Source organism: Elgaria multicarinata, chromosome 11, assembly GCF_023053635.1.
Source record: "Elgaria multicarinata webbii isolate HBS135686 ecotype San Diego chromosome 11, rElgMul1.1.pri, whole genome shotgun sequence".
NCBI lineage: Eukaryota > Metazoa > Chordata > Lepidosauria > Squamata > Anguidae > Elgaria > Elgaria multicarinata.
The window spans coordinates 786,728-813,954 of record NC_086181.1 but is presented as its reverse complement, the minus strand read 5'-3'; the positions used below and the strand labels follow the sequence as shown (position 1 = coordinate 813,954).

General features: G+C 45.7%; 1 protein-coding gene across 1 annotated transcript in view; it reads left to right on the top strand.

Moving 5' to 3' along the window:
• ITGB3 (integrin subunit beta 3) overlaps nt 1-27,227 on the top strand; it is an 80,197-nt gene that overhangs the window by 40,697 nt on the left and 12,273 nt on the right. Inside the window, exons 5-11 of the mRNA XM_063138511.1 lie at nt 653-824; nt 3,197-3,358; nt 5,360-5,455; nt 5,897-5,986; nt 7,753-7,887; nt 12,691-13,120; nt 25,972-26,194. Of these exons, the coding sequence (XP_062994581.1) occupies nt 653-824; nt 3,197-3,358; nt 5,360-5,455; nt 5,897-5,986; nt 7,753-7,887; nt 12,691-13,120; nt 25,972-26,194 (1,308 nt within the window). The remainder of the gene's footprint in view (nt 1-652; nt 825-3,196; nt 3,359-5,359; nt 5,456-5,896; nt 5,987-7,752; nt 7,888-12,690; nt 13,121-25,971; nt 26,195-27,227) is intronic.

The window sequence follows — 27,227 nt, the reverse complement described above, 5'->3', positions numbered from 1 at the left end:
CGGTAGGAAATCCTGAGATATTTCAGCAGAATTGGGACATCAAAGGGTTTTGTTTTAAAAAAACCCAAATTACTGGGGGAAGGTACAGGAGATGTGTAGGAGATTGCTGACCTTGTCAAGCACACCCACAAACTTCTGTGAGTGGCCAGTCGTGAACGTGGCTTTTTTGCTTGTGTGAAGAAACCCACTGTGGCAGGTGTGAGCAACTTCAGATGATCCGGAGGCAAATTCCTGGCCCACAGAACCCACTGGAGGCTGCACATGCCCCTCCGTGTAATTTCCACGACCATTCTCACTTTAAAATAAGCTGTGCAGTGTTATCTGGCTATCCCCTGGGGAGCACAAATTTGCAGTAAAACAAGATGTCTTGTTTTAAAATTAAAATAAAGCTTTTCTATTGCTTGGTGGGAGCAATGAGGGTCGCAAAATCATGTTACCCACCATTGCTCCGTGGACTGGGAATGGGATGTGGTTGGGGGGGGGGGAGTGTGACTTTGCCTGAGTCTCAACTCAGGAGAAAGTGACTGAGGACATGTATAAGAGGGCAAGGGGAGGGCCTTGGGATCAGTAGCTGTGCTATTTTGAATTAGGTCCCAGGCCTCCAGTTGTTTATCTCTATCCTGTGTTTCCCCCCCACCCTGCTTCTTTCTAGCTTGAAACCACCAGATAACCACTGCCTGCCAATGTTTGGATACAAGCATGTCCTGGAACTCACAGATGAGGTGAAGCGTTTCAATGAGGAGGTGAAGAAGCAGAGTGTGTCAAGGAACCGTGATGCACCTGAAGGAGGCTTTGATGCCATCATCCAAGCAGTTGTCTGTGATGTAAGAGCCCTCCCCTCATCATGGGTCATTAGGGTTATGAGGATGGAGAAGAACATCTGGTGGAATTTGCATGTCCAGCATTAATTTGTGTGTGGAGAAGTGCCACTTGGATTTCCCATCATAGGCACTCCAAGTGTCTTTGGCCATCCTTGTATATAAACAATTGTTCCTTTCCCACATTGTGAAGTTAGAATCTTACAGGGATAACTAACTTGCACTAATTGATGTTGAGTATATACTTTTGTGGGCTTTTTCCTGGGCTTTGCTTTTATGTGTGTTTCAAACTTTCAAGGAAGTGTGATGTAGTAGTGATGGGGGACTTCAATTACCCTGATATCTGTTGGGAGACAAATACTGTCAAAAGCGGCCCTTCCAAGAAATTCCTAACATGTATGGGAGATAACTTTCTCCTACACAAAGTGGAGGAAGGAACTAGAGGATCGGCAATCCTTGACTTGATATTGACCAACAGGGATGACTTAGTGGATAAAGTGGCAGTTACGGGAACTCTGGAGGAAACTGACCACGTCATACTTGAATTCTTGATTATGAAGGAGACAAAAGTCGAGCGTAGCCATACACGTACTCTGGATTTTAGGAAAGCTGATTTTAATAAATTCAGAACTATGATAAGTAAGGTCCCTTGGCAAGGGAGCCTAAAGAGAAAAGGAGTGCAGGATGGGTGGGAGTATTTAAAAAATGAAATTTTAAAGGCACAGTTACAAACAATTCCAACAAGGAGAAAAGATAGAAGACAACCGAGGAAACCAATGTGGCTCCACAAAAAGCCTAGAGACGACCTGAAAACAAAAAAGGATACATATAGGAAGTGGAAGGAAGGCCAGGCTACAAAAGAAGAATACAGACAAGTGGCACAGAAGTGCTGAAATGGCGTCAGGAAGGCTGAGATTAGCGAGGGATGCTAAAAGCAATAAAAAGGCTTTCTTCAGATACGTGAGTAGTAAAAGACAGAGGAAAGAAATGGTGGTTCAACTGCTTAATGAGGATGGCAAATTGATAACAGATGACAAAGAAAAGGCTGAAGTGCTCAATTCCTACTTTGCCTCGGTCTTCTCCCAAAAGCGGGTCTATGACCCCCCTGGAGAAAGTGAAGCAGAAGTTGAGCGGGCAGGATTGCAATTTGAGATTGATAAACAAATGGTCAAAGAACACCTAATTTCCTTGAATGAGTTCAAATCTCCAGGGCCCGATGAACTGCATCCTAGAGTAATGAAGGAGCTAGCGGAAGAACTCTCAGAACCTTTGTCTATTATCTTTGCAAAATCATGGAAGACGAGTGAGGTGCCGGACGACTGGAGGAGGGCTAACGTTGTCCCTATCTTCAAAAAGGGCAAAAAGGAGGAACCTGGGACTACAGACCCGTCAGTCTGACATCCATCCCTGGGAAAATTCTGGAGCAGATGATAAAGAAGTCAATCTGTAAACACCTTTACTAGAATTACTAGAAGCCAACATGGATTTGTCAGGAACAAATCCAGTCAGACAAATTTGATCTCATTTTTTGATAGGATAACCTCCCTTGTGGACTGTGGGAATGCTGTGGACGTCATATATCTTGACTTCAGCAAAGCTTTTGACAAAGTGCCCCATGATGTTCTGATTAACAAACTAGCTAAAAGTGGGCTAGATGGAACAACTATTAGGTGGATTCCCAGTTGGCTACAGAATCGGACTCAAAGAGTACTTATCCATGGAACCTTCTCAAACTGGGGAGAGGCAACTAGTGGGGTGCCGCAGGGCTCAGTCCTGGGCCCAGTGCTCTTCAACATTTTTATTAATGATTTGGACGAGGAGGTGCAGGGAACGCTTATCAAATTTGCAGATGACACCAAATTGGGTGGGATAGCTAATACCCCGGAAGACAGAAACAAACTTCAAAGTGATCTGGATAGACTGGAGTGCTGGGCTGAAAACAACAGAATGAAATTTCATAGGGATAAATGCCAAGTTCTACATTTAGGAAATAGAAACCAAATGCACCGTTACAAGATGGGGGATACTTGGCTCAGCAATACTACAAATGAGAAAGATCTTGGAATTGTTGTAGATCGCAAGCTGAATATGAGTCAACAGTGTGATATGGCTGCAAGAAAGGCAAATGCTATTTTGGGCTGCATTAATAGAAGTATAGCTTCCAAATCATGTGAGGTACTGGTTCCTCTCTATTCGGCCCTGGAGTATTGCGTCCAGTTCTGGGCTCCACAATTCAAGAAGGACGCAGACAATGCAGGGTGGATTCCTGCATTGAGCAGGGGGTTGGACTCGATGGCCTTGTAGGCGCCTTCCGTCTCTGCTATTCTTTGATTCTACGATTCTATGAAAACTATGCTGCCATTTTTATTTTGCTACAGGAAAAGATTGGCTGGAGACCCGATGCCTCCCACTTGCTGGTGTTCACTACAGATGCCAAAACACACATTGCTTTAGATGGGAGATTGGCAGGAATCGTGACTCCGAATGACGGACAATGCCATATGGACAGCAGCAACTTCTATGATGCTTCTACCACACTGGTAAGGGCAAAGTTTTGTAGCTAGAGTGGAAGGATCACAACCACTACAAGGATTGTTACATTATAGTTGCTAGTACATTTGAACAAGTATCATAAAACATTTTCTATTCTGAATAACGAAATTGATAAACCTTGTAAATATTTCTAACTGTATACAAATGACTAACACTTCGAACAGTAGCAAGACGCCACATTTGCCCAATATAGGTGGGCAGGAGGGATAGAATTTTGTGCCTGTTTCTATAAAGCAACGTTCACCTCACTTTCAGCTCCTTTTCCCACCCATGCCAAGATGGGAAGGCAGGACAGTGGGTGGCATGACAGAGCAGAGGGCTCAGGTCAGGCAACCTCAGCGGGCCTCTGTAACCTTCAAGAGGTTATGCGAGACATGTAAACCAAGCATTCTCTCACACTGCCTTTCACCTTCTTGGGTTCATAGAATCATAGAATAGTAGAGTTGGAAGGGGCCTACAAGGCCATCGAGTCCAACCCCCTGCTCAATGCAGGAATCCACCCTAAAGCATCCCTGACAGATGGCTGTCCAGCTGCCTCTTGAAGGCCTCCAGTGTGGGAGAGCCCACAACCTCCCTAGGATTGTTCTATTGTCGTACTGCTCTAACAGTCAGGAAGTTTTTCCTGATGTCCAGCTGGAATCTGGCTTCCTGTAACTTGGGCCCATTTTTCTGAGTCCTACACTCTGGGATAATCGAGAAGAGATCCTGGCCCTACTCTGTGTGACAACCTTTTAAGTGTTTGAAGAGTGCTATCATGTCTCCCCTCAATCTCCTCTTCTCTAGGCTAAACATGCCCAGTTGTTTCAGTCTCTCTTCATGGGGCTTTGTTTCCAGATCCCCGATCATCCTGGTTGCCCTCCTCTGAACACGCTCCAGCTTGGCTGCATCCTTCTTGAAGTGTGGTGCCCAGAACTGGACGCAATGCTCTAGATGAGGCCTAACCAGGGGCAAATAGAGAGGAACCAGTACCTCACGTGATTTGGAAGCTATACTTCTATTAATGCAGTCCAAAACAGCATTTGCTTTTTTTGCAGCCATATCACACTGTTGGCTCATATTCAGGTTGTGATCTACAACATTCTAAGATTCTTCTCGTTTGTAGTATTGCTGAGCCAAGTATCCTCCATCTTGTAACTGTGCATTTGGTTTCCATTTCCTAGATGTAGAACTTGGCGTTTATCCCTATTAAATTTCATCCTGTTGTTTTCAGCCCAGCACTCCAGCCTATCAAGATCACTTTGAAGTTTGTTTCTGTCTCCCAGGGTATTAGCTATCCCACCCAGTTTTGTGTCATCTGCAAATTTGATCAGCGTTCCCTCCACCTCCTCGTCCAAATCATTAATAAAAATGATTTCAGCTGTACAAGGTGAAAACAGTGGCACTGTTGAGGCAGAGGGCCCACTGGTGATATTGGGGGCCCTTGAAAATTCTGAACACTGACACTTTCTAAAGCTGACCTGAGGATATATTGCACATTGGGTCACATTGCACCCACTGCGACATCAGTGTCACTGAGGACAGCCCATCACTGTCAGGAGTAGAAGGCAAGTTTTGCCTTCACTACAACAATGTCATCAAGAGTGCTTTTTCCCCACAGAGGTGAATGGCATCTTTTGATTGATGTGGGAGAAATGAAGGGGTGCACTTGAGGACACTTTTGGGATGGAGTCCAAGCTTGCTCCCTGCCTCTGGTGAACTGAGTATGTTCTGCACCGTCTTCTGCTTAGCACCATCCTGGGTTCAATTTCTTGATCATACTAATGTGTAACAGCATGTTGGGAAGAGTGGGATAGAGTGTTGAGATCTGGCTTTTGTATAGCTAAGGTTTGTGATGATATCACTAGTTTTGGTATGAAAGGTGGTATTAAAAAGTTTTAAATAAGTAATAAATAAAAAGCAAACATATCCCCACCACACACAATTCCTTGTTGTTTGTTGTTTTCCTGATAAAACATTCTCTATTTCTCTATCTCTTTCTCTGCCCCAAGGATTACCCATCTCTTGGCCTGATGACAGATAAACTCTCCCAGAAAAACATTAACCTGATTTTTGCTGTGACTCAGAACATTGTGGGTCTCTACCGGGTAAGAGAACTCATACTGTTTGGTTGGAGCTTATTCGGGTGGGAGGAAGCCACATGAAATAGTCTGTTGAAATTAGGGTGAACAGAAACTAGTTCCAGATCTACTGGTAAATCTTTAGATGATATGCAAAGCAGCAACAAAATCTCTCCCCTGCCCCCAGTTATACTGTTGTGAAGAAGAAAGCTCAGGAAAACCAGGAGTGGAATTCTGTGCAGAAGGACTGTGAGTTCCATTCAGTTCTGGTACTCAAAACAAATTCCTGATCTCAGAATTCTTTCGTTTTCAGTGTATGTCTTTTGCAGCAGTCTTTGGATGGTGGAGGCTCTAATGAAAAAAGTAGATCCCACAGGCCTGAAGACTGCCCACCCCTGGTCTATTTTCAAAAATGAAAGTAATAATATTGGTCACCCAAGTTTTCTTAGCTTATGCTTTTCTTTTCAGAACTACAGTGCGCTGCTCCCTGGCACTACTGTAGGGACCCTTTCAGATAACTCTGGCAATGTCTTGCAGCTCATTTTGGATTCTTATGGGGTGAGTATTTGCGGCAATCATAGAATCATAGAATAGTAGAGTTGGAAGGGGCCTATAAGGCCATCAGCAAGGCTGACCTAACCATAGAGGCAAACTCGGCAACCACTTGTAGTTTTGGATGAAGGGCACAGACCCAGCTTAGCAGCTCATTGGCTGAGTGATAGTTCCTTCATTCCAGGGACATGATTCAGGGCCTTCTCATCTCTATTGGCTGCTAGGGGCATAGCCATTGTTGTAAAGGGGAGGTAATAAAGAAATGACAGGCATTAAAATGAAGTTGCAACCCAACCAACTCTTGGAAATACTGTGATGCTGCTCAGAAGGGCAGATTTTAATTCACCTCAGGCAACAAACAAGAAACACTTTTGTAAGTCGCCATGAGAGCCTTGGCTAAATGGCGGCATAAAAATGCTTAAATGAATAAACAAACAAACAAACAAACACTATTCACATGAAATTGTCATCACTCACTTTTTATGGAGAAGCCAGAAGCCAGATCATTGCATTCTAGTGTTTTCTGTGTTATCTCCTCATATATATTTTCCAGTCCTGTTTTGGGACAATTTTTAAATTATTTATTTGACCCTTGTTCCTTTAATTATAAGCTTCCTCCTCCTCCTCCTCCTCCTCCTCCTCCTCCTCCTCCTCCTCCTCCTCCTCCTTCTTCTTCTTCTTCTTCTTCTTCTTCTTCTTCTTCTTTTATTGCTTCCTATCAAGCATAGCCATAGGATTATTGATTAACAGGATGTATTGGGATATAACTGCAACATTTTGTTACAGGAACCATTTGTGTGTAGGGATGTACAGATTTTGTTTAATCTGTTCCATGTATGTTTCACGGACTGTCAGGCATCTTTTGTTCTGTGATCTACTCATTGACGGAATTGGATTTCCCCCACATACCCAACCCATTTTGGAAAAGTACACAAAAATGTTCACCGCAATTTACTTAACTTACGCTGGCACATAACATTTTTTGTATTTTTGTTAGGTCAGTACACAATCAAGAAGCAGAGCACACAAAAAAGAGTGTTACACAGTGGAGGTTGAAGGGAGATCAGAGATATATAAAATGTTGTGTATGCATGTGTGCTTTTTGTTGTTGTTTATTCGTTCAGTCGCTTCCGACTCTTCGTGACTTCATGGACCAGCCCACGCCAGAGCTTTCTGTCAGCTGTCGCCACCCCTAGCTCCCCCAAGGTCAAGTCTGTCACCTCCAGAATATCATCCATCCATCTTGCCCTTGATTTTCCCCCAGTAATTTTCATATTTTTATACAATTCCATGGCATAACAATTCCAGAAAGTAAAAAAAAAAATGGTCTGCATGTCTGCATAATCCATGCAACTTGGAAACTGTGGAATCCACAGGTACAATTCATAGAGATCCAAAGTCATTTCAATCTGTTCTGGGTTTTTCTGACAAGCCTAATTGTGTGCTCTTCCACTGAGCTACACTTGGGAGGTGGATTTAGCTGAGAGATGGTGACTTGCCCAAGGTCACCTAGGGGGCCTCATAGCTGGACAATTTGAACCCTGGCCTCCCTGATCCAAACCTATTCATTCTACTGAATCCACTACACCACACTGAATTGCTTCTGTTGTGAATTGACTTCAGAGGTAGGTATGAGGAGAAAATGGAGCCAGAGATTTCAAAATCTTATGTTGGTGCCAGCCAAATCTCAAATTGGGAGGATTACTTGGGTTTTTAGGGGAAGTTTCAGGTTCAAGCTCAAGCATTTTAATTGTCATCTCAACCCTTCTCAGAAAATCCGATCCAAGGTCGAACTGGAAGTACGCAATCTTCCAGAGGAATTGTCCCTTTCATTCAATGCCACATGCCTGGATGGTGAAGTCATTCCTGGAGTTAAGTCCTGTGTTGGCCTTAAGATCGGGGACACGGTGAGTGGCAGGGTTGCAGCTCTAGGGCATTAATAATTGCAATGCGCTGGGGTAGAATGGCCACTTCTTCAAGTATCCCTCAAGGAAAATGCAAAACTTCACCCACAGTTGTAAAGGAGTTACAGAAAACGTGCCTATACTCTAGTGCAGCCTTCCGCAGCCTGGAGCCCTCCAGATATTTTGGACTACAACTCCCATTATCCCAAACCATGCTTGCTGGAGAAAATGGGAGTTGTAATCCAAAACATCTGAAGGTTGCCAGGTTGGGGAAGGCTCATGTAAAAGCAAGTCTCAGAAAAGACCCTAGAAGATCCTAGAAGCCCAATATTGGCACAAGCTTTCGTTACAGCACAGAACTATTTCTTTTAAAGGAACTTTTCCTTGACTGGAAAATCCACCTTTCCAGGGCAGTGTCTATCCCCTTTAATGCATATTTTTATTACATATTTATTAATAATATTTGTATACTGCTTGATATAATAAAATCTCTAAACAGTTTACATCGCAAAGTATTGAAAGCCACTTTTAAAATACTCAGTTAATAAACAGTTAAGCTATAATGAGGACAAATAAGTAACAGAAACAATAAAAACAATAAAAGGCAACAATGGAAAACAGTCAAATGGAGCAGCAGCATGAGAATCAAGTACAAGCCAGGGAAAACTTGCATCAACAGGAACATTTTAAAACTCACCACATTTTCTGCTTCCCAGAGCTCATAGGCAATGCAGTTCCAGCTCGTAGGTGCCATTACTGAGAAGGTCTGCTTCCAAGATACCACATGGTGACAATTTGTTGGTTACAAAATGACCAATTGGCTGTATATAGGGAAAGTTGGTCTGCTAGGTATGCTGGTCCTGAGTTGTTTAGGGTGTTGTATATTAACAACAAAACCTTGAACTTGGCTTGTTGCTAATAGGCAGCCAGTGCAGTTCTTTTAACACAGGTGTAATGTGTATGTGGCTGAGCTTCCTAGCTGCTGCATTCTGCCCTAGCTTCCACTTCCAAACCAAGTGCAAGGGCAGCCCCGCTTGGAGTGTATTACTGTAATCTAATTGTAAAGTTACCGCTGAATGAACCACAGTGGTTAAGCTATCCCTATCCAGGAACAGGTTGATATACCAGAGATCACCTGGAACCACAGTAACAAAGATGGATCCAGGAGCACTCTACCCCTCCCTTCCCCAAGTTACTGATCTGTCCAGAACAGACAAACAACCTAATTCCTGGACCTGGGAACTACCTACCCATAGGGGTCTCTGCCTTACCAGGGTTCAGTTTCAGTTTATTGGCCCTCATCCAGTCAATGGCTGCATCCAGACACTGGTTCAGAATGCACACGGCCTCTCCTGACAGAAATGTTGCAGTGAAATAGAGCTGGGTATCAGCATGCAGGACACACGTCCTCATGACTGCTCCCAATGGCTTCATTTAGATGTTAAACAACACTGGGGATAAAATAATGTGCAAGAGGGCAAGACAAAGTTGCCCAGTATTATTCTCTGGAACTAGCCCCATAAGTAAGATCTGAACCATGGTAAAATGGTGTCTACAACTCTCAACTCATGGAGATCACCCAGGAGGATGTATTAAGGAATGGTATCAAAAACAGCTGAGTAATCAAGAAGAATAACATGGTCCCACTCTTCCTGTTCCTCTCCCAAAGAAGGTCATCCATCAGGGAGACCAATGCCGATTCCATCCTTAAACGGCCTGAATTCAGACTGGAATGGGTGAGGGCAATCAATTTCATCCAGGAGGGCCTACACCACCAGTCTTTCAGTTGCGTTACCCAGAAAGGGCACATTTGTGATTGGACAATAGAATCATAGAATAGCAGAGTTGGAAAGGGCCTACAAGGCCATCGAGTCCAACCCCATGCTCAATGCAGGAATCCACCCTAAAGCATCCCTGACAGATGCTTGTCCAGCTACCTCTTGAAGGCCTCTAGTGTGGGAGAGGCCACAACCTCAGCAGGCAACTGATTCCATTGTCGTACTGCTCTAACAGGCAGGATGTTTTTCCTGATGTTCAGCTGGAATCTGGCTTCCTTTCCGTGTCCTGCATTCTGGGAGGATCGAGAAGAGATCCTGGCCCTCCTCTGTGTGACAACTTTTTAAGTATTTGAAGAGTGCTATCATGTCTCCCCTCAATCTTCTCTTCTCCAGGCTAAACATGCCCAGTTCTTTCAGTCTCTCTTCATAGGGCTTTGTTTCCAGACCCCTGATCATCCTGGTTGCCCTCCTCTGAACACGCTCCAGCTTGTCTGCATCCTTCTTGAATTGTGGAGCCCAGAACTGGACGCAATACTCTAGATGAGGCCTAACCAGGGCCGAATACAGAGGAACCAGTACCTCACGTGATTTGGAAGCTATACTTCTATTAATGCAGTCCAAAATAGCATTTGCCTTTCTTGCAGCCATATCGCACAATTCCAAGATCCTTCTCGTTTGTAGTATTGCTGAGCCAAGTATCTCCCATCTTGTAACTGTGCCATTGGTTTCTATTTCCTAAATGTAGAACTTGGCATTTATCCCTATTAAATTTCATTCTGTTGTTTTCAGCCCAGCACTCCAGCCTATCAAGATCACTTTGAAGTTTGTTTCTGTCTTCCGGGGTATTAGCTATCCCACCCAATTTTGTGTCATCTGCAAATTTGATCAGCGTTCCCTCCCCCTCCTCGTCCAAATCATTAATAAAAATGTTGAAGAGCACTGGGCCCAGGACTGAGCCATGCGGTACCCCACTCGTTGCCTCTCCCCAGTTTGAGAAGGTTTCATTGATAAGTACTCTTTGAGCCCGATTCTGTAGCCAACTGTGAATCCACCTAATAGTTGTTCCATCTAGCCCACTTTTAGCTAGTTTGTTAATCAGAATATCATGGGGCACTTTGTCAAAAGCTTTGCTGAAGTCAAGATATATGACGTCCACAGCATTCCCACAGTCCACAAGGGAGGTTACCCGATCAAAATATGAGATCAAATTAGTCTGACTGGATTTGTTCCTGACAAATCCATGTTGACTTCTAGTGATCACCGCATTGATTCCAAGGTGTTTACAGATTGATTTCTTTATAATCTGTTCCAGAATTTTCCCAGGGATGGATGTCAGACTGACTGGTCTGTAGTTCCCAGATTCCTCCTTTTTGCCCTTTTTGAAGATAGGTGCAACGTTAGCCCTCCTCCAGTCGTCCGGCACCTCACCCGTCTTCCGTGACTTTGCAAAGATAATAGACAAAGGTTCTGAGAGTTCTTCTGCTAGCTCCTTCATTACTCTAGGATGCAGTTCATCGGGCCCTGGAGATTTGAACTCATTCAAGGAAATTAGGTGTTCTTTGACCATTTGTTTATCAACCTCAAACTGCAATCCTGCCCCCTCAACTTCTGCTTCACTTTTTCCAGGGGGGTCGAAGACCCACTTTTGGGAGAAGACCGAGGCAAAGTAGGAATTGAGCACTTCAGCCTTTTCTTTGTCATCTGTTATCAATTTGCCATCCTCATTAAGCAGTTGAACCACCATTTCTGTACTCTGTTATACTAACTCTGTTAGTATAATATACTAATTTAGTATAGTTCGTATTTAGTTAGTATAATATACTGTTATATACTGACTCTGTATAGTTAGTATACATCTCTCGATTCAGGGTTTTTTTTTTCAGGAGTGCCAGCACCACCACCTGCTTAAAGCTGGGGGTGGGGGCCCACTCCATCACACAGCTCACCACTCTCCCAATCCCCCCATCCAATCCCCCAGGGCGAGCTTGAAGGACTATGATGAGCAAAGGTTGAGGGAGCATGTGGTAGGTCACGTAGATGCAAACATCCTGTCCACATCCTCAGGCTCTAAAAACTGAAACAGATCCCACAAAACAGGATGAGATGATGCACAAGATGATGCATATATGTATTAGTTTACATCTGATATGCATTGATCTACCTTCTTATCACTATATTAACTGACACCCTCTCAGGTTTGGTGGTGTGGAAGGAGAGCTAGAGAACTCCTCTTTTCTCCTGAAACACACGCACACCCCTCAGCGTCTTCTCTACCTTACCACACCCTTTCTCCTAATTGAAGAAACAGGTCTCACACTGGCCATTCTCTGTTTGCTCCAGTGGAATGCCATGGAGGCCGTTGCTGCAAACAGAATAACTTGGAATGGGGGCACGGCCTGCTTTACCAGGCTTCACCCTGCTCCCCCTTCCAAAGGGACTGCTTTCTGCAGTCCCTGAGAGGGAAGGAAGAACAGAAGGCTGGAAATGGATCACCCACTTGATGTGCAATATTAGATATCCTACATTCAGAAGGGGGAAGAAAGGACACAATTACTTTGCTCCTCTTCACCAATGTGAGTTGCTCATCAGAAGAGGCCGAGCCATCCAAGTACATGGTCTCCAGCTGGGGAAAAGTAGGTGAAAAAATGCCTTTGGGCCAGGGTGTGGGGTAAAGAGGTGCTTAAGCATTCCCTACACCTGCCTGTTCTCTCCATAAAATGCCCCCTTTGTATTAGCAGTACAAGGAAAATGCAGGGCAGGGATTCCCATATTTACTTCACAACAAGTAGTTCTATTATATTAAGCCAAATTTTCTTGTTTTGTCCCGCTCTCTCATGTGTATATTTCCCCCATAGTGTGTGTGTGTGTGTGTGTGAGAGAGAGAGAGAGAGAGAGAGACAGTGTCACACACACACACACACACACACACACAAGAAAGGGAGAAAGATGATAGTAAGTAGTATAGAATTTTTTAGGGTGTTCCTTTGACATGGAGTCTGAACAGTTCTGCTTGTGTTGCCCATCCCAGGTGAGTTTCAGCATTGAGGCAAAGGTCCGTGGCTGCCCGCTGGAACGGCAGAAGTCTTTCACCATCAAGCCAGTGGGCTTTGAAGACAGTCTGGCAGTACTGGTGAACTTTGACTGTGACTGCCTTTGCCAGCAGTATGCCCAGCCAGACAGCATCAAGTGCAATCATGGCAATGGAACCTTTGAATGTGGCATGTGCCGCTGCCACCCAGGCCGGCTGGGCTCGCTCTGCGAGTGCTCTGAGGAGGAGTATGGTCCCTCCCAGCAGGATAACTGCAGTCCCCAGCAGGGGCAACCTCTTTGCAACCAGCGGGGTGAGTGCATCTGCGGCCAGTGCGTTTGCTACAGCAGTGATTTTGGCAAGATCTCCGGCAAGTACTGTGAATGTGATGACTTCTCCTGTGTCCGCTTCAAAGGAAAACTCTGCTCTGGTGAGTGAAATCTACCTGAGTGGCTGGAATGGGCTTTCAAGAACTGAAGCCAGTTTGAAAGACTGGTCATTACTCTGGGAGTATATCACTCATTCCCTTTCCATCTTCAGTCCAATAGATTTCTGTAGGGTTCAGAATAAACCTCTGCAAAACCTGTTTAAACAGAGGTGACAGTAGGACAGGAAAAAATGTATGCAGACTGTGGGAAGTGATGGCTTTCTCAAAACTCTGTCAACTCTTCTAAAACCTATTGGATATCTCCAGCCTCAGATTCTGAAAGAATCTGGCCTGTTCCCAGAGATGTATTGGAGATTTAATGGTTCCATGAGGGAAAGGGGAGATTCTCAGCACATTTTATGAACTGCAGAAAAGCAGTATATTTTAACAGTACATGTTTAACTTTGAATTATAACTATGTGAACGCAGGTCAAACAGTCAGGGGTGGTTTTTTTGGCAAAGGGATTTGTGGCCTTTGGCACACATTTTCGTTACATAGGTCCATTGAATGGGTTATGAAAACATTTTGCATAGAGCCAGCTAGCTGGACTGGAATAATGGTGATACGTGGCCTGATGGAAACGCAGGAGGGGCGTGCTCTCCTGCCCTTCCCCAATGTTGTCCTCGCTGGTATTTGCTCCACTCGTTGAGAATGAAGCTCCAAATGGCAAACATTTATTTATAGCGAAACTTTGATGTCAAGGTATCTCCATGACACCTACGTACTTAGGGCTGGATCCATAGTAAGGATGCAATCCTGTGCATGTTTAGAGAGGAAAGAGTTGTACAACTCCCAGAATTCCCCAGTCAACAGTGCTGGGTGGGGAATGCTGAGTGTTGCAGGATTTCTTCTGTCTAAGCATGCATAGAATTGCATCCTAAATTAGTCAAACCCATTGAAATCAATGTAAAAAGTAAATCATGACTTAAGTTGTGTCCTGTTCACTCAGTGATGCAGGTAGGTAATTTTCGACCCTGGAACTGATGGTCTTTCAGGGACCACTCCCTTCTGAAGACGGTAATGTGTATTACTGGATCCTGTGCATATTTACTCAGAAATTTGTCTTCCATTGTGTTCAATAGAGCTTATTTTAAAGTGTGTGCATAAAGATTTGAGCCACTAAACACTAACTTTTACAAACAATGAGACATGGGAGATGAGGAACTAGACAGAAAGGACATAACAAAGCCAGGAAAGTAGATATGTCCTGTTTACCCATCCTTTATGTTATACAACAGCTAATACATCCCATCCTGACATGCTAGCAAAAAAAAAAAAAGCAGTTCACAAATCCTGCTAAATAAACAAAATAAAATACTGATCTTGTGCATTTTTGTTTTGACTGAAGGAAAGTCACTCTTTATATGGTTTAGAGGCACTGAGAGAAAGAGATTTAAAATTCTTTCTTTACACCATGCCAATAAATAAAGTGCCCTTTTGACAACACCACACTCATCAACTATATATGCGTCTAAATAAAAACAAGGTCCAACATAACCAAAACCAAGAACATCTCTTTGAATGCCTTACAAAGTAATGCTATGGATACTTACTCAGTCTGATGTAGGGCTGTGCACGGACCCCCCTGATCCGCTTCTCTTCCAGATTCTCAACTTCCGGATCAGGTCCACTCCACAGCGATCCACCTATGGTCTGCTTTGCTTCGCTGCGGAGCTCCGGATCCGAATCAGAGCTCCGTTTTCCCCCCCCCCATAGACTTGCATTGAAATCCAAATGGCTATAACTTTTTTTCTGTTAACGTTACAAACCTCAAAATTGGCACCATGAGACCTTATCCATGTATACACATTCATGCCAAGCCTCAAGCAAATCCAAGCTTCCCCTGATTTTCGGGGAATTTTTGAAAATCCGACACCCCATTTTCAGAAATGGGATTTACTCTGACATTTTTACAGATACAAACATGAAAGTGGGCACCCTCACAGATGCCATCTACATCCACATTCATGGCAAGCTTCAAGCAAATCCCATCATCCCCTGATTTTTGACATTTTTTTTCCTTTTAACTCACCCCAATTCAAATCGGATGCTAGAACTCTGTCAGTTTTCATGTTAGAAACCTCAAATTAGGCACCACGAGAGCTTATCCATGTATCCACCTTCATGCCCAGTTGGAAGTCAATCCGAGCCTCCCCTGATTTTTGGGGAATATATGAAAAATCCCTGACAAAAGACAGTATGCCCATAAGGAAACCATACCTGCCCATAGGGATCCATTGCAAAATGCTTGCCCATAGCAATCAATAGCACAGATGATTTGGGGGAATCAAGATTTTTTTTCTAAATAAGGATCTTCATCTCAGGTGAAACACTTCCAATGCGCGCGCGCACACACACACACACACACACACACACACACACAAACACACTCCAAGACCGTGCAATGTAGCTGCCTTTTATCACACGGAAGGATACCCTCCCTGAGTCAAAGCAAGACACGCACAAACCATCCCTGCGGGGTGGGCACAGAGGACAGGTAGCACTGGGAGCAAGCATGCCAGAGGCTTGTGGGGTTGAACCACAAAGCCCATCATGTAGTACATCTCCCAGGCACCAGGAGGGCAGAGAGGCAGGCAGAGATGTACAACTATGCCATAGATCTATGGGGAAGTAAGTCCCAGCAGATACCCCAAAACAACAGCATCCAGGCGGAGGCGGGAAGGCAGGCAGGCAGGCAGCAGACATTTCTGGGGGCACAAGGAAGTGAGCCAAGGATTGTTTCAAAACCAGTAATGCAAACCATCCCTGTGAGGCGGGAGCAGCACAGAGAGATGCCTTTTCTTTTGCATCCCATAACTAGGGGACTAGGAGGATAAGTGTAAAGCTTTGTGATCCTTGCTTCAGAGTTGATTGACTACACTGTGATCACAGCCATTAATAACGTTAATAATAACAGTACTAATTAATACTAATAGTAATAATAATAATAACAACAACAACAACAATAAGGAGTTGAACCACAATTAAAGCCTGCCTGACTTCACTGAAGAGGTCATTATTATACACTATGGGGTGTATAATAAATGTAATAAATAAATAAACAAAGGAGGAGTGGAATTAAAAGCAGCAGTGTTGCTGAATCACAACAACAAGAAGATTTTTTTTAAAAAAGGCTATCTCTGTCTTTTACCAGTAAGAGGAAAGTGGACATGCCCAGGAGGAGGGGGAACTCTACCCATTTGACTGGCCCTGTCTAGGGACCAATCCTTAAGAAGCTAACTTACACTTCAACTCATGACAGGCATAGTAGCTTCTTCCACTGGTTAATCTTTGGAGGGTTCTGATGACCCTCCAAAACAGGAGTGTGCACTGGGCATGTCCACATGCCCTAGGGGACCTCATCCCCTTGCACCACATCTATTAAGTTGTTCACCAAGGTTAGGGTGGGTAGCAGTGCTGTGTTTCCTATCTGTTATTTATTTGCTTAGTATATGATTTCAGGTTGTGTTTGTGCATTTGGTGGGGCTACTGTTCCAAAAAACACTGGGAAAAGTCCGTTCAGAGACTAAGAAAGAAATGTTTCCCAGTATCCCAAGTTACCAAGTATCCCGTTTTGCTTATCCCCCCCATCCAAGTTTGGGATTGGAGGATGCTTCATCAGGTGATCATGATTGGGAGTTGAATCTGCCTCTCAGCACTTCAAAAAAAGGTACACATCCTGCTTTTTTTACCCTATTTTTAAAAAAATTATAGCAAGCAAACCACAGCATGCAAAGTGCTGAGAATAGGCACAAAATGACCCCCACCCATGACTCTCTAAGCACAACGAGTTTCAAGGAGATAGCTTGAAAAACAAAAAAGTTATCCACTAATCTTTCCCGCAATGCAATCCTATGGGGGAAAATATCCAAAATGGCGAGCGGAGCGCTCTGCAAAAAGAGGAGCGAATCGCTTGTGGTCGCTTCTCTTCGCCATGCTCCGCTAGTCCCCCGATTCGCTTCTCCTCCGCCTGTAGCGGAGGCGGATCACCCCGGTTCGCTGTTGCTTCTCCAAACCGAAGAGAAGCGGATCACAGCCGAAGTCTTATGGCCTTTGCAGGTGCTTACTTTCTAGTAAGTGTATTTAGAATTGCAACCTCCATCTGTCTTTGTAAATGATGGAGCCCCACCAGGAAACATGCTCCTGTGAACCTTGGATAAAGCCTTATGTTCATGCTTGAGGATTTCAGCTGCACCAGGAAGATGCTGTTTATTTGGGCATTTATAGGCAGCCAAAATTACAGCAAAAGGCCCTCAAGCCATCTTACAATACATACATGCAAAAAAATAATATAACATAATACAATAATAAAACATACATCTAAGGCCCTAAATAAATATGACACAAAACACATAAAAGTGTGCTTAACACTGCTGCTTTTATTTGGGAGGAAAGTAAGTTGATTGACTGAAAAGTGCTCATACAGTAAACAGAAAATGCCAATCTCTTCTCCTTTTCCCTGCACTTTCAACAGGACCTGGTGAGAGGGCCTCCCCAGCCAGGAAGTCTCCAGGTCCACCACCCCACCCCACCCCTGACAGGACACCTCTTCTGAGCGTTGTCACTTTTGGGGGCAGCGGCTTTCACACTCACTTGTGCTCTTCCTCTGAATGACATGGTGTTGGGGATTGGGCCCAGCTAGCCAAATCCTCCACACTACCCCACGAGAGATGAGTGAGCTGGCAGAGGTGATGGCTGCAGACACATTTTGTTTGCTCTCTTCACTCTCCCACAAATGAGCAGGCAGAGGCAAAGAGTGAGTAAGGCCAGGATCTCTTCTCAATCCTCCCAGAGTGCAGGACACGGAATAACGGGCTCAAGTTAAAGGAAGCCAGATTCCAGCTGGACGTCAGGAAAAGCTTCCTGACTGTTAGAGCAGTACGACAATGGAATCAGTTACCTAGGGAGGTTGTGGGCTCTCCCACACTGGAGGCCTTCAAGAGGCAGCTGGACAACCCTCTGTCAGGGGTGCTTTAGGGTGGATTCCTGCACTGAGCAGGGGGTTGGACTCGATGGCCTTGTAGGCCCCTTCCAACTCTGCTATTCTAGGATTCTAGGATTCTCTCTGGGTGGCACCACAGGGAGGATTTGGTTCACTGTGCAGAATCCCACATCATGCAGCCCAGAGGTAGAATTCAGGTGAGCAAGTGAGAAGATGAGCTGGTGGCTCCTTCCTTCACCAAACCTGTATAGTGCAGTGCCCAAAGAGTGAAGTAAGTAAGGAAATGGGCAGAGAGAGCTGCTTAAGCTTTCTCTAATCAGTACCGCAGGCCCAGTCTACCCTGTTGCAGTGCCCAGAGAGGTTGAACAAGGGAGTGGAGGCAGAGGCAGCCGCTGCCTCCTCTGTTTGCACAATTTCCTGCCCACCCCCAGAATTATGCCATGCTGAGAAGCAAGGCCTGCTTCTTGCAGGCACATCTGTGGCTGCCTCCAAACAATTGCTCAGCTTTTCCTTTTCTCTCAGCAAGAAGAATGAGCAAGAGATGGTCGCCGCTCTTTTGAATTGTTCGTCTGCTCTGTGCCACTGGAGCATTCTGCCTGCTTGTGCATCCTACCTCTATGGGATAGGATTTGGACTTAGCCATCCCATGGGAGCTAACAGGCAAGCCAGGCAGCAAAAGATGGCTGCTCCTTAGAGAAGGAGCCAGCCAGCCACTACCACCTTTGCCTGCTCACTGAACCTCTCTCACTGGCTAGCATGGAGGCTTGGGTTATTTGGGCCTAATGTGACATTGTGTTACCCATTTTCTGTCCCACCCATAAAGTGCACACACAGACATACATATGCATGTGGTGTGTGGGTGCCTGCCTGCCTGTAACAAACTTCCCAGTTCCTGCTAGGAGGAGGGAAGCTCAGAACCACCTCTCTACCAGCTGAAGGCTCAGAACTGCTCCAGTCCTGGCTAGCAGGGTGATCTGAAGGGGGTGCACAATTCATAATGGTGATTTGAAGCAGGGGCAGCAGCCATGGGTGAAGGCAAACTGGGTCACAAGGTGGGGAAGGGGGTGGGGTAGGGGCTTTGAAAAATAACATTATTTTCAGGGACTCTGGCCATGCCCCCTGATGTCATTTGGTCCCTGGCCAATGTGGAGGCCTGGCTTGACTGTGTGCGGGCTTCTCCCAGGGGGAAAGGCCCATGTTACAGTTACAATCCACCTGGTGCTTTGACCAGCACATCTTGGCCTGCCCTGTGTCTATCTCATTGGGTGTGGGGGCAGGTAAAGCTGAGCTGACTAGAAGTCTACTTCGCGCACTGCACACAGTCCCAGTTGAGGTGGCATGCAAAGGGAGCGACTCAGCCAGGGTTTGCAGGAGCACCTATGAACATTCTGCCTACATGACAGCCAGAACTTCGGTTGTCAACTTAAATGCTGGGGGAAACTCCCCCTACTGAACTTCTTCTCTCAGCTGTGGAAGAAAATAAGGCTTCAGCTATGGGCAAGTCATCTTGTCTGCCTCCTGAGGAATCTGTATAACGAACAAGTAGCAACGGTAAGTACAGACCACGGAACAACGGACTGGTTTAAGATTGGGAAAGGAGTACGGCAGGGTTGTATACTCTCACCTTATCTATTCAACTTGTATGCAGAACACATCATGCGACGTGCTGGGCTTGACGAATCCAAGGCTGGAGTTAAAATCGCAGGAAGAAACATTAACAATCTCAGATATGCAGATGAGACCACTTTGATGGCTGAAAGCGAGGAGGAGCTGAGGAGCCTTATGACGAAGGTGAAAGAAGAAAGTGCAAAAGCTGGGTTGCAGTTAAAACCTCAAAGAAACCCAGATTATGGCAACCAGCTTGATTGACAACTGGCAAATAGAGGGAGAAAACATGGAGGCAGTGACAGACTTTGTGTTTCTGGGTGCAAAGATTACTGCAGACGCTGACTGCAGCCCGGAAATCAGAAAACGTTTACTTCTTGGGAGGAGAGCAATGACAAATCTTGACAAAATAGTTAAGAGCAGAGACACCACACTGACAACAAAGGTCCGCATAGTTAAAGCAATGGTATTCCCCTTAGTAACCTATGGCTGCGAGAGCTGAACCATAAGGAAAGCTGAGCGAAGAAAGATAGATGCTTAATTCTGAGAGTGCCTTGGACTGCAAGAAGATCGAACCAGTCCGTTACCAGGAAATAAAGCCAGACTGCTCACTTGAGGGAATGGTATTAAAGGCAAAACTTTGGCCACATAATGAGAAGACAGGATACCCTGGAGAAGAGGCTGATGCTAGGGAAAGTGGAAGGCAAAAGGAAGAGGGGCCAACCAAGGGCAAGATGGATGGATGATATTCTGGAGGTGACAGACTTGACCTTGGGGGAGCTGGGGGTGGCGACAGCCGACAGAAAGCTCTGGCGTGGGCTGGTCCATGAAGTCACGAAGAGTCGGAAGCGACTGAATGAATAAACAACAACAAGATAGAAATTGCCACTTTCCAGAGAAAACTGAACAATCATTTTTTTAAAAGAAGAAATCCCTATTCAGCAATGCTTCCAGACCTGTGATTATAGTTTTTGATGTTTCAATTCATAGAATCATAGAATAGCAGAGTTGGAAGGGGCCTACAAGGCCATTGAGTCCAACCCCTTGCTCAGTGCAGGAATCCACCCTAAAGCATCCCTGACAGATGCTTGTCCAGCTGCCTCTTGAATGCCTCTAGTGTGGGAGAGCCCACAACCTCCCTAGGTAACTGATTCCATTGTCATACTTCTCTTACAGTCAGGAAGTTTTTCCTGATGTCCAGCTGGAACCTGGTTCTTCTGCGTGGTCTCTGTACATCACACACTATGGGCTTTTGCGCCTGCGCAAGACCAGTGTCGGGAGGTTCAATAGCTGAATATGACTTTTTGGCGGGATCCCCGCCCACCATCCTACTGCGCATGTCCAGGGGGTCCCGCCATGCTCCTCAGTTCCTTGAGACCGTGGTCAATAGAACCAAGGATAGGTATATGTATACGTATATATGCATACCGTGCAATAATGTGTATGTATATATGTATGCATATATGCTGGCACAATATGAAATAAGTATGTGACAGGAGTCATATTATAAGGCAGTATACCTCAAGCTGACGAGACTAGAGGGGATGGTGGGTGGGTTGTGTGAATGCACAGATGACCACTAGAAGAACTACAGTTACAGGTAAGCAACCTGAATTTCTTCTGCGTGGTCTCTGTGCATCACACACTATGGGCGAATAACAAGCTGACTTACCGGAGGAGGGTAGTCTCGTTGGTCACGTTGGTGTCACAGAAGTGAAGATAAGACAGCTCTACCGAAACTGGAGTCAGCCCTGGCTTTGACATCGAGTCGATAGTGTCTAATGAAAGTAGAGGGCTTCGACCAAGTGGCCGCTCTACAAAGTTCTTGCACTGGGATTCCTCTGGAAAAGGCCGTAAAGGTGGCCATGCCTCTAGTAGAGTGTGCTGTTAGGTGGTCAGGCACAGGCAAATTCTGGAGTTGGTATGCAAGTCGGATTGTCTGAGTGATCCATACAGAGAGTCTTTGTGACGATATAGGTGAACCCTGGTTTGGCTTACCATATGCCACAAATAGGCGAGGGGTCGCTCTAAATGACTCGGTTCGAGATTTGTAAAACGCAAGTGCTCGGCGGACGTCGAGGCAGTGCAAAATTGATTCTAGTGGAGAAGACGGTTGTTTAAAGAAAGTAGAGAGAATAATATCCTGGTTGAGATGGAAAGAAGTCACAACCTTTGGAAGGAATTGCTGGTCTGGTCGAAGTGTAACCTTGTCGGGGTGGAACGACAAATATGGTGGGTCGACTCGGAGGGCTGTGAGTTCAGAAGCCCGTCGAGCGGACGTGATGGCGACAAGGAAGGCTACTTTCATAGAAAGGAGGCGCTTGCTGGTGGATGCTAAAGGTTCGAAGGGTTTTGTCGTCAGAGCTTTTAAGACGACCGACAGGCTCCACTGCGAAGTGATGTGTTTTATTGGCGGAAATAAGGTTTTTGCACCTTTGAGGAATTGCTTTATGAGAGGGTGAGTGAAAACAGAGTGTCCTTGGATTGGAGGGTGCGTAGCAGATAAGGCTGCTAGGTGTACCCGGAGTGAAGAATTTTTAAGACCTGAGTCTACGAGGTGTTTTAGAAAAAGAAGGATATCCTTGATGGAGCAATTTTGGGGGTCGAAATTGTGCCTGATTGCGAAGGATTTGAACCGGCACCGTTTGGCTCGATAGGATTTACGGGTCGATGGTTTCCTCGCTGAACGCAGTATGTGCTGTATCTGGGGAGGAATGTCTAATACTGATTGTTGATTTTCCATGCAGTTAATCGAAGTGTTTGGAGATCCGAGTGGTGAATGTGCCCGTTGTCCATCGTGATGAGGTTCGGTATGGGCGGTAGTCGGATGTAGGTCTGGTTCGACATGGCGAGAAGGGGAGCGAACCATGGCTGGCGGGGCCACCAGGGGGCTATGAGGATTGCCGTCATTGGTTCTGTCCGCAGCCTGGCAATGACTGTGTTGAGAAGTGGAAATGGTGGGAACATGTATGCAAAGGTGTGTGCCCATCGAATCTGAAAAGCATCTCCGAGAGAGGATTTTCCGTGCCCAGCTCTGGAGCAGAAGAGTCGGCAGACAGTGTTGGCCTGGGAGGCAAAAAGGTCTATGGATGGGGTCCCCCATCGGCGAAACAGTTGGAGAAGGATGGTCTTGGATAGTTCCCACTCGTGGGTCGGGGAGAAGGTGCGGCTGAGGGTGTCTGCAACCTGATTGGATTTCCCCGCGATGTGGATAGCTGTTATCGAAATGTTGTTGGAGATCGCCCAATTGAAGATGTTGAGTGTTATGCTGAGAAGTGTGGTGGAGCGTGTTCCTCCCTGTTTGTTGAGGTACCATACGACCGAGGTGTTGTCGGATAGGATTAGAACGTTCTTGTGTTGAATGTTCGGCTGGAAGGCGACAATTGCTTTGTATACTGCTAAGAGCTCGAGGGCATTGATGTGGAGTTTGCGTTCGTTTGTGGACCATCTGCCTTGGGTGTTGAGGTGATCGGTGTGGGCGCCCCAACCAAGGTTGGACGCGTCGGTAGCGATGGTGATGTCCGGCTGAGGTTGCCGAAATGGCATGCCTTGGCGCAAAAGCCCATAGTGTGTGAATGCACAGATGACCACTAGAAGAACTACGGTTGCAGGTAAGCAACCTGCATTTTCCTTTAACTTGTGCCCATTATTCCGTGCCCTGCACTCTGGGAGGATCGAGAAGAGATCATGGCCGTCTTCTGTGTGACAACCTTTTAAGTATTTTAAGTATTTTCAGACGTGGATTATGTTTGCTTTCATGAAGGCGAAAACAATTGTTTGAGTTTGGTTGTCTGTGTGGTTCAAGAATCCAGAATGGTTGTGTGAGTGACTCAAAGTGATAATGGGAATGGCTGTGGTTCTGTGAGCTGGGGAAAACAGCTGTGCCCCACGGGGCGTTCCATTCCATGTGAGTTTCTGTGCGTGCTGTAAAATAGGACAACTATTGTGTAACTATATACCGAACATTGATTAAACAAACAGGTCATTCATTGTGATTTCTTTTATTGCTCTGCTAACACTATTCCAAAAGATACCAGAATAAATATAAGACTCAGGGGTTCTGCTGAAAAGTCTTGTTTAACCCTCAATCCACCAATCAGTTGGAAAATGATGGCGCCACGGTTTCTGCTACCCATCACTAAAGCCACAGTTGCCTTGGGTCTCAATTCAGTAGCACATTGGTACAGAGTAGTCTCTTGGTTGCAAACTGGTAGCATTAATAGATGCGAGGTGGAGGTCTTTCCAGAGACCCCTCCTAATTGTAAGCTACAGTGCTATGCCACAGGCAAACAAGGCCACCATCTGGTTGAGCACTGAAATCCCGTGGATCAGATCACAAATTTTGAAGTCCAGAATGGACTCCTGGAAGCTGCCCAGAGAACATATTTTGATGGGTGGACATATTAATATGGCATATAAAAGTAAAAAAAAAAATGGATTTGGAGTAAGGTTGGCACCTCTTTTTAGTGGCCCTGCTCCTGCATCTTTAAGAGCGACCTGGCACCCTGTAATTAAGCAGGAAAAGATTTTTCTGGCATGTGAGTCAAAGCTTCAATTAAGGTATGGGAGCAAGGAAGTAAAACAACAACCTAATCCTGAGATGTGACTTCAACATGTAACTTTGAAATGTAGAGATTTTTTTGTTATGATTCCTAAATCTATTTCTGTTCTTCATTCCGTTCCTCCTCCTCAGTTGGTTTTGACTAAGCCATTGTGTCCTGGTTCATTCCATCCGAGTAATTATTTCTCAGGCGCATGACAAACCCACGACCTGTTCTCTAACCTATTTCCCCCCCACCCCCAGTGTCACTAGAGATTTTTTTTCCAGCCAGCTGCTCCTTCCTCTCTCCTCTCCCTATGTATGATTCACTTGAGTTTCTCATTAACCGACCTTTGTTGTTATTCTCGCCATGCAGACGGGGCTGCTGCCAACTGCCCTCTGTCCAGGCGTGTGTGAGGAGAGATGGAGTAGAGGCAGACACCTCAGAGTAGAATATTCTCTCTGGGTGTTTTTATGGGAACCTTTTATGGGGCCTCTGACCTTTTTCCTGACTGCAACCATGCATGATTTAACACTATTGGCTTAACTGGATCAGAAGTTTAGAAGGGTCAGTGCCCTATTGAATGAGAATTAAATTAATTGTAAGGACAGGCCCTGGAATTTGGCAATAATGAGGTAAAATTTTAAGAGTAGGTAAGCAGGTGGTCTAGTAACATGTTTGGATATAGTGCTTGGTGGCAGAGGACTGTCAGCACATGGAGCAGAAGTAGGCCTTTGGATACAGACTCCAGTAGGGTGGAGGCTCAGGATTGCTGGGGTGGGGGGAAGGCTTTAACCTCCCTCCAACCTAGAGTTCCTGTGCAAGATTGCCGGCGTGGGGGAAGCTTCAGATTGATGGATCAGGAATGCTACTTCCCCACCGCTGTTACTGGCACAGAAGCAGCACTCTGGGATGTTTGGGGGTCATTGGGGGAGGGGGAGGTGAAAGCATTAGCAGTGCAGAAGCAGTGACCCCGACTGGTGCGGAAGGGGGGAATTTGGTGGCAGCAGAGAGCTCATAGAGGCTGCATAACAGGCCTCTGGGAGCCAAGTGTGGCCAGTGGGCCACAGGTGGTGCACCCCTGCCTGTCATGAACACAGTATTTTTTGGTTTTGGCCTTCTTGACCACTGGGCTCCACCCCCTTTTCCAGATTCTTCTCTGGATTTTGCCCTTAGAGCTCCCTGTAGGTGCTGGATTTATTTTAATTATTTCAGTTAGCAGCCATAGTAACTGAGTGACTATCATGGATGACCTGGAATATGAACTAATTAGCAGAATATGAACTGGCAAGGTCACTGTTCCCAACCTCTGGAAATTTTGTTCAGCCCTGCTCTGAGTCGCAGAGGTCATTCAAGCATATGTTTTCAACCATGAGACCTGGAAATCTTGAGTTCTTTAGAGCAAAGGCAGGAAATATGTAGTAATAAAAACATATAAACATGTTTTTAAAAACCCACAGAAGATGAATTCTGTGTCTGTCATCACATTCAGCACTATGAGGTGCTCCAGCAGAATCATGGGCATATGTACAGTTCTGATTATTGTCTCTGTAATACATATGAGGGTCTGAAAGCAAAAGAAATTGTGGCTGGCCTGAGCTCCCCCACCCCCAGTAGTCCTTGCGTAACATTGTGAACTCCGCTTCCATGTATGTTATGGAGGTGGGTTGGAAGGTGGTACGTTAAATGTTAAATTGATCCCACAAGCCCCAAATCAATTTGGGTTCCTATACAGTTACGTATTCACACTATATTTTGCCTGCAGGGCACGGGAAATGTGTCTGTGGCGACTGTGCCTGCGACCCTGACTGGACAGGGGCCTACTGCAATTGCACCACCCGGACTGATACCTGCATGTCTAGCAATGGGCTGGTGTGCAGTGGGCAAGGGTACTGCAGCTGTGGGAAATGCATCTGCACCCAGCCTGGCTCCTACGGAAGCACCTGCGAGAAGTGCCCAACTTGCCCTGATGCCTGCACCATCAAGAAGTGAGCAAAGGGGGGGCCTGTTCTACAAGTGTGGCTTCATTTCTTATGTGAAAGGGTTCCAGTTCTCAGGGTGTGACCCAACGTTTCATGGTTTTGGCCTCCTTTTCAGACTCTTGAGGGGAAAGGGTGAGTGGCCAGAAGCAAGAGAACAGGTGCTTTTGTTGTCTCCCATGACTGGATTACTGCTTTTGCTCCGCCCCTGAGCACCAGGCATGGCCAGGGTCAGCCCTCTTACCCACCAGTTGCCATCCTCTGGCCCCACTGGGCTCCACCAGGCTCTGCCTTCTGATCGAGAAGAACCATCCCTTAGCTCCAGGCTCTGTCTCCTCCTGAATCCCAAAGTCTGAGTCTCAGGCAAACTGGCAAGCCTAGCCAGCCATGACAACTGCCTTAATTGTCGTGCCACCAGGACATTAATTAACTTCCATTTATTTTGGCTCCGTCAGGTTCCACTAGCTCATGATTCAGCCTTATTTCATGATATGCCTCTCCAATTTGATCAGTTCTGACTTATATTTATTTATTTATTTATTTATTACATTTACATACCGCCCCATAGCCGAAGCTCTCTGGGCAGTTTACAAAAGTTACAAACAGTAAACATTAGAAGTATACAAAATTTAAAACCATTAAAAACTTTAAAACAACAGTATAAAAACAACAGTTTCCATTTAAAAACAACAGTTCTGGGGTTGTTTGGCCAAGAGTGCCCTGTCCTTCCCCTAGCAGCATACTGGGCAGGGAGGAGGCGGGACGGAAAGACAGATGGTGCTTCCAGACTGAAGGCTCCAAGGGTCTAGCAGAGAGGGAATGGGTGGCCCCACCCAGTCTTGGCTCTGCCCACTGCTAGCATGTGCCCCCTTCCCCACCCACCAGATTGCCCCTGGGGGAAAGCAGCCCTGAACAGGAAAAAGGTTCCCCCACCCCTTCCCATACCCTAACCCAAACTTCATTCCTCAAACCTTCGGGGGCTACACTTTAGCTTCTATCCTCCTCCCTGAGTTTCAGGGTTTCATCCTCCAGGCACTTACAG